Source organism: Euprymna scolopes, chromosome 5 (genome assembly GCF_053919585.1).
Source record: "Euprymna scolopes isolate OS-2025 chromosome 5, ASM5391958v1, whole genome shotgun sequence".
Classification (NCBI taxonomy): domain Eukaryota; kingdom Metazoa; phylum Mollusca; class Cephalopoda; order Sepiida; family Sepiolidae; genus Euprymna; species Euprymna scolopes.
Window position 1 is genome coordinate 22521632 of NC_136486.1, and position 7952 is coordinate 22529583.

At 35.8% G+C, this 7952-nt stretch overlaps 1 protein-coding gene across 1 annotated transcript in view; it reads right to left on the bottom strand.

The window, feature by feature from the left end:
- LOC145276737 (peptidyl-alpha-hydroxyglycine alpha-amidating lyase 2-like) overlaps positions 1–7952 on the bottom strand; it is a 117402-nt gene that overhangs the window by 21415 nt on the left and 88035 nt on the right. Inside the window, exon 5 of the mRNA XM_080127962.1 lies at positions 1314–1453. Within this exon, the coding sequence (XP_079984088.1) occupies positions 1314–1453 (140 nt within the window). The remainder of the gene's footprint in view (positions 1–1313; positions 1454–7952) is intronic.

Consider the following 7952-nt stretch of genomic DNA (forward strand, 5'->3'; position numbering starts at 1 on the left):
AGATTGTTGATGAACAGAGCACCTCTGGAGTGAATGTATCTCGACATACAGTTAGTAGAGTTTTGAAGAGAGCTGGTTTAAAAGCATGTCGTCCGAGAAAGACTCCCTTATTGAAGCCTATGCACCTGAAAGCAAGGCTAGCCTTTGCAAAACGTCATATTGATAAAGATGTTGCATTCTGGAAACGTGTTCTATGGACTGACGAAACGAAAATAGAGTTATTTGGCAATAATAAAGTGTCTTATATTTACAGAAAATCTGGCGAAGCTTTCCTGCCTAAGAACACCATACCCACAGTGAAGCACGGTGGAGGCAGTTTGATGTTTTGGGGATCCTTTGCTGCCTCTGGACCAGGGCGACTTGTTAAGGTCACAGGTAGCATAAAAAAGGAAGATTATGTTAAAATATTGGATGAAAACCTGAAAGACTCTGCTAAAGAGCTCTCACTTGGTCGTCGTTGGTGGTTCATGCAAGATAATGACCCAAAGCATTCGGCTAAACTGACTAAGAAATGGCTTGAGGACAATCATATTAATGTTTTGGAGTGGCCATCACAAAGCCCAGACCTTAATCCAATTGAAAATTTATGGAGAACATTAAAATTGAGGGTAATGCAAAGGAAGCCTAAGAATCTTATTCAATTGGAGGATTATTGTCAGGAAGAGTGGGCTAAAATTACTACTGAAGAGTGCAACAACTTGGTTGTAAACTATGAAAAGCGACTGAGGAAGGTAATCAAGGCCAAAGGCTATACAATTGATTATTAAATAAATCGTGCCAATAATTTTGAACAAGGGTTTTTTGCAATTATGTTTGTTGTTCCTTTGTTATTTATTTGTTCTAAAATCCGATTGCTGCATCGGAAAGGCCAGTTAAAAATACATAATATACTTTGTTATTTTCTTTAATTTAATCCCTTTTTTAGAATTTATTGAACAAAATTTAACTTTTATTTTACCGTGCCAATAAATATGATCATCACTGTATATATATATATATATATATATATATATATATATATATATATATATATATATATATATATATATATATATATATATATATACACTTCTATACTAATATACTAATTTGTATTTATTATAGTGGAGGATTCATCCCAAATGCAGGTTTACGAGTGAAATTTCCACAATTAAAACAAACACATCTGCTGTTTAATTCGTCGCAAAAGATGTACATCAAAAAAGAAAGTTATGCAATATTAATGCAATATTATTAATTCACACTTTGGATTTTGTTTTGTTGGGCATATCAAAGTCAAATAAGCCGTCAACTGATTGGAAATTATTGCTTACCCATCAGCCACAAAGAAATCACCGTTTGATGCGACTTCCACATCGGTCGGTTTGCAGAAGTGGTTCTTGTCGTTTCCGGGTATCAATCGGGTACCGAGCACCATCGAAGGCTTAGTTGCACCCGCAGGAAATTTCATCACCTATACACAAAGAAAGAAAAAAAATGAATGTATTCTTCGAAAATTACTTTTAACAGTGGTCTGAGATATGTTTAAAGACGGATAAAGTATAAAAATAAAAAAAGAAAAGAAACATTTAATTTCTCTACTGACAACAAATCGATTTCCGGATGTCCTAACGCATAAATTCATACATATATTCATTTACAATAACAACAACAAACAGATTTAATGACGATTTCAGCACAAATACAAATTATATATCAGAATTCCAATTACATTAAATCAAAATTATCTTTTCTGTTAATTCCATTTCTAATACTGATACGCCACATATTCATTTTGCTTGATATTTTAATTAGTAGGTCACCACTTATCCGGGCCAAAAGCCATTCGAAATTAAAAGTTTATCAGATGGAATGAAAGTCCAGGAGGCTTTTTCCCTATTGGCTGATGTATGTTTCGGTGCAGTTCTAGGAGGTCTGTCCTTCAATTCTTTGTCTTCTCATCTTTTAAGAAGAGGCTAGTTTATTGCTGTACGAAGTAGGATAAATTAGAAAAAAAAAAGAAATATTTAATTTCATACCGACCACAAATTTATTTTGATTTTCGGATTTCGAAATATACAAATCAATACATGAATTTATTAACAACTAGCAGTTCAGCTCGGCTTTGCTCGGGCCCCATGTACTGTTCATGACTTGATGTACGTATGTATATATTTATTAAAAAGTTTGACTCATGTCCAGGTAATCTACATCTAAAATTTCAAGTGTTTAGACCCCAAATTAGCGGAGGAGTTTGGTAGAGTCTGCAATGGTCAACTTCTTTGACTTTGATCTCTTGGCAGCCAAATTATCACCCCAAAACTAATTAAAAAGTGTGTTGCATGTCTGAATACCCTTTATAAAAAAATTAGATGAATAGTTTGCTAAAGACCACAAAGGTAAAAATTTTTCAACTTTACCCTCTTGGCAACCAAATTTTCGGCCAAAAACCGATTAAAAATCTTTATGAAAGAAGAATTTCAAATGTTTAGACCAAAAATTGGCTCAATAATTTAGCAGAGACCGCATTTATTGTTTTGGGCTTAAATCGAATTAAAAAAAAAGTTTGATCCATGTCCAAGTAACCTACATCTAAAATTTCGATTGTTTAGACCCAAAATTGGCGAAGAAGTTTGGTAGAGTTTTCAAAGGTCAACTCGCTGAACTTTGAGCCATTTACAGCCAAATTTCTGGCCGAAAACCGATTAAAAAGATTTTCCTAAATCTCAATACCCCTTATGTCAAATCTCGAGTCTGTAGACTGAAAATTGACAGAGTAGTTTGGTAGGGAAATGTACACACACACACACACACACACAGACATATACAATTAATGTCTGTTTCCGCGCAAATTACCTGACGCAATTTTAATTACAATAAATCAACATTTTCATTAACTTAAGTCGATTAAAAATAGAGACCTTCAGTTTACTTTCGGGAGCATCGTAACTTTCGTTTCCTTTATTTAATTCACCATACACCATGAGCGATGTTTTTAACAAAGGTCGAATAATTGCTGTTTTCTGGATCGGAATCTATTTGTATAACAATGTTTGGCTAGTTTTTGACCTTGAAGTAGTATTTTTACTTTCCTTCAGCAAGTGGCTTCATGCTTTGTCTCGAGCGATTACGATTAAAAAGAAACTACTGTTTTTCTATCAATAATGTGCCACATCAGCATTTAGTTTGCTTTTGTTGTTGATAAAAATGGATTATTTTAACTAATAAGTCATCACATCAAAACCAATAGCGATACGAGAATGAGGGATTGTCTAAGCCATTGTGTCGGAGGCTTATTCCCTGTTGGGTGAGGTGTATGGTTTTACGTCTTGTGTAGTTCTAGAAGGCCCGCACTCCCAGACTTTGCGTTCTATCCCTTTGAGAAGGAATTAGTATATTGCTAATCACATGAGGCGCCCCTACCAGGAAATGCCAATGCATTGTCCATACAATGTTTTCACGTCAGAGCGTTTTTCCTCTATGGCTTTTCAATCTTACTTTCAAGTGTTTAGACCCAAAATTGGCGGAGGAGTTTGGTAGAGTTTTCAAAAGTCAAATCGTTGAACTTCGACCCTTTGACAGCTAAATTTCTGGCCGAAAACCGATTAAAAAGATTTTCCCAAATTTCAATACCCCTTATGTCAAATCTCAAGTATGTAGACTGAAAATTGATAGAGTACTTTGACTTTTCAATCTTACTTTCCCAAACTTGTGTCACATCTTCTCGCCGTTGGAAAAGTATTAATATCGATTATCAGCCGAAGATAAAATACCAACATTGACCAATGGTGTAAAATGCGTTTGGTTATCTATAGTGAGGTTTACGAAAGAATCTGTTGACGTTGTATTTGAAGTCAACCAAGTTGTAATCAGCAGGGAAACAGTCTCGCGATAATGTGGTCTACGGGGTGGGGCGGAGCCCATGTAAAGAATACCTGTTCATGGAATTTAATCAGACACTAAAGACAAGAAGAGAAAAGTGAATGTCACATTGTTTTTTTTTTGTGACAAGACAATTTCTTACGATTAATATCTTGCAAGGAGGAATCAAAGATTTGAGCTCAGTCTAGTACTTTTCATGGACTAGATCGTATATATATATAAATATATATATGAGCCTCACTAGTACTAGCTCGGTGACCATTTAGGAATTCTAAGCACTGTATGTGCTCTCCGCTTATCTCGGCATTGCTTCCAGTCATCCTGAACCTCTACTTGCCGCTGGTATTCAACAATTTCGACTCAGGAGAGGTGTGGTTGGAGATTGCGCAACTCTTGCCACAAAAATTTGACGTGCAGGCACCCTTATAGTGGGTATCCATAGTCTGTCAAGACTGAAGGAAGCTGTAATACACACACACACACACACACACACACACACATATATATATATATATATATATATATATATATATATATATATATATATATATATATATATATATATATATATATAAACTATACTTGTGAGACATCGGCTTGGCTTCTCAGTGGTTGGATGACCACATCCAAGTAGGTCTGTCCCACAGTCGGATTTCGCCATGGTTTTCTTGATCTGTGTTATCTGATAAACTCTTTTGTGTGGGGCGCGGTTGCTCAGGTGACAAGGTGCTCGCCTCTTATGCAAGAGATTCGGGTTCCGAGTAAGGCTTCAATGAGATTAAGAAAGCAATAAACGTTTCTTGCCTTCTTAACCTTATTGAATCCCTATAGACTGTCTTTAACTGTTTAATAACTTTTTGATGCAAATATGATTGATTTCATATTGTTTGTTTGCTTTAATGTATTATTTTTATTATCTCTACTATTATATAAAAGGAACTTTGTACGTCTGTGAGTTCGTTCCCTATCGACTCGAAAACGGCTGGGCCGATTCTTATGAAATTTCACAGGAAATTTCACACGATTTTTATTAAATTTCTAGCAGTGTTCTTAGATATATAAAGCAAATATTCCTATTATCTCTGCCAAACGCAGCTCACAAGAGCCAAGAAAGCCAACAAACTGGAAGTACAAGACTCGAGTTTCGCTCTCATTTAGGCTCATCTGTTAGACACATCCGAACTCGGGATTTGAAACCCGAGTCTCTTGCATGCTAGGTGAATACTCTACCAACTTTCTTGGCTCATGTGAGCTGCGAGCATAACATTCCTATATGTGAGACGTCGACTTGGGTTATAGCTGGTTGGATGACAACGTCCTTTGTTCGGTATGAGGTAGGTTCATTCCACTATCGGATCTATGCCGCAGGTTGCTTGATCTGTGTAAGTAAATAAGCGTTCTTGTGTGTGTGACGTGTTTGCTCAGTTAGTAGAGTGCTCGCGTAACATACAAGAGGCTCGAGTTTCAAATTCTAAGTTCGGATGTGCCCAAATGAGGGCGAAACTCGAATCTTGCACTTCCGGTTTGTTGGCTTTCTTGGCTCTTGTGAGCTGCGACATTGTCTGGCTGTGGAAATAATTATATATATATGTGTGTGTGTATATATATATATATATATATATATATATATATAGAGAGAGAGAGAGAAAGAGAGAGAGAGAGACGTATGCATGCACATATGTAGCCAATAATGTTTGCATCAATATATAAACATGCTATATATATATAGCATGTTTATATATTTATGCAAACATTATTATATATATATATCATTAATATATATATATATATATATATATATATATATATATTTGTGTGTGTGTGTGTGTGTGTGTGTGTGTGTGTGTGTGTAGTCCTTTCTTTTTGAGCGTTAAAATGTCACTTAGTTCTGGTCCACCTCGACATGAGAACTAACTTAATCCCAGTAAAATGAAATATGAGAAAAACATCGGGACTTTATTTGCCTACAGAAAAGATTAACAAGGTATTTACAACAAAGAAAAAAGGGGATATAGACTTTTCTATTCGACGTGTCCTCGTATTTATCTGACTGGCTTTATCTGTCGGTCGATCGGGTAGTTGCTCAGTGAACACACACATACACACACATAGATAGATAGATGGATACTAGTATATAAAAAGAAAAATTATGTATGTGTAAGATTGTTCCCTATAGACTCTGCAACGGCTCGATCGATTTTTATGAAATTTCGCACAAATGTGCCTTATTTATCTAGCACTATTCTTAGGTTGTGTATCAGAATGACTTCGATAAGTAGCGATAATCGACACTGGAAAAAATCCGATAAAAGGAGGAACAGGCGATTTTGATTGAAGTTAACACCTCATACAGCCTAACCCCACAAGTGCATTTGAGAAGTTTTATTACCCCACAAGCAGAAAGGCCCGATATATAAAATCAACAGTAATTTCTTTGATAAGAAAGTGAAGCGTTGGAAATAAATGTTTCTATTTAAAACTCAATTGAACCATGAAACTTGTTTTTTTTTATTTTAAACATTAATTTAAACGATTATCACAACACAAGCAGAAAGGTCAGATATATAACATCAACAATAGACTCTTTGATATGACAGGGCGCGTTGGAAATGAATATTTCTGTTTATAGCACAATTGAACTAATATATTTGAGTTTTGCATTTAATACGTTAATTTAATTAGTCAACGAGGTAAATTGTTCCTCGTAATATATAACAATCAATAGAGAATTGGTTCTATACATTATACATACGCAATCTCCATCAGTTAAAATATGTTTAAACGTTTTGTACGACAGGGCAACGCCGGGCAACGCCGGGCAACGCCGGGCAACGCCGGGCAAAGCCGAGCATCCAGCTAGAATCTGTGAAACAGCGAAACAGTACTGTATTATGTGGATGACTATATATATATATATGTATATATATATATATATATGTTTAGAGATACAGAATTTAAATAAAGTTTTAAATATAATGGGCGGAAGTCTCTCGAGAGCTCTTTCAGCTATCATCTCATCAGGAGAAAATCGATAGCGTAAAAATAATACTATATCGAAAGTAAAGAGTTCTGATGGGGAACTATTGAATGTGCCAAAAATTACGGGGACACTAAAATAAAGTTTATTTACGTTTAAAAAAACGATTAAAATAATGGCACAACGAGGGGGGAGAACGGGAGAAAAGATTCACAGTTCCCCAGAGAGAAACAATGTGTTAGATGTTTCTTTCTGCCGGCACAAAGAAGGTTTCCGCACCGCAATAGAGACAGACTCCAAAATCTTTAAATGGTTTCTGGAGTCCGCTCTATGTAGCACCTCGAAACATTCAATTTTATATCTATCGGCACAGCACGGGTTGTCAACCAAATGCTGGCCAATAGCAGAGTCCAAGGCTGCAGAAGGAGGGAGACTACCAGACCCCATCCTCCCTTGTCTGATCTTCGATGGAACATGCTGGTTTATACGAGTCAAAAGATGCAAGGATGTTCGCCCAACATAACCAGCATCGCACTGGCATTTGAATTGATATACAATATTGCTATTTTGGATGTAAGGCAAACTATCATTGCGAAAATAAGGAAATGCAGGTCTCGTAGTATATACCAAACGCAAGGACACAGAATAAAAGCAGTCATAAATACTTCTGCGAATCAGTTTGGAAAGTCTGTTACTCTTTTCCCCAATTCACGGTAATTTTAAATAAAGTGGGCATTTCAAAGGTCCAAACTTTTTAGGTGATTTAAAATCCGAAACCTTTTTGAAAATACAGTCATCAATAAGGTCAACAGGATAACCATTATTGATGAATATTTCCCTGATCTTATCGAGTTCGGCGTCTAATCTGTTAGGTGAACAAATCATCAGGACTCTATGTACCAAAGTATTAATTAAGCCGACCTTACGTGATTTTGGTACAAAAGATAACCAGTTCACATATAGGCCAGTAATTGTCGGCTTCCTATAAATTGTAGTGAGAAAGCCCCCCCCTTTGAACGTTCGACAAGAACATCCAAGAAGGGAAGTGAATTGTCCTTCTCACTTTCCATAGTGAACTTTAGAGCTCCATGTAAATAATTCAACCTATCAAAAA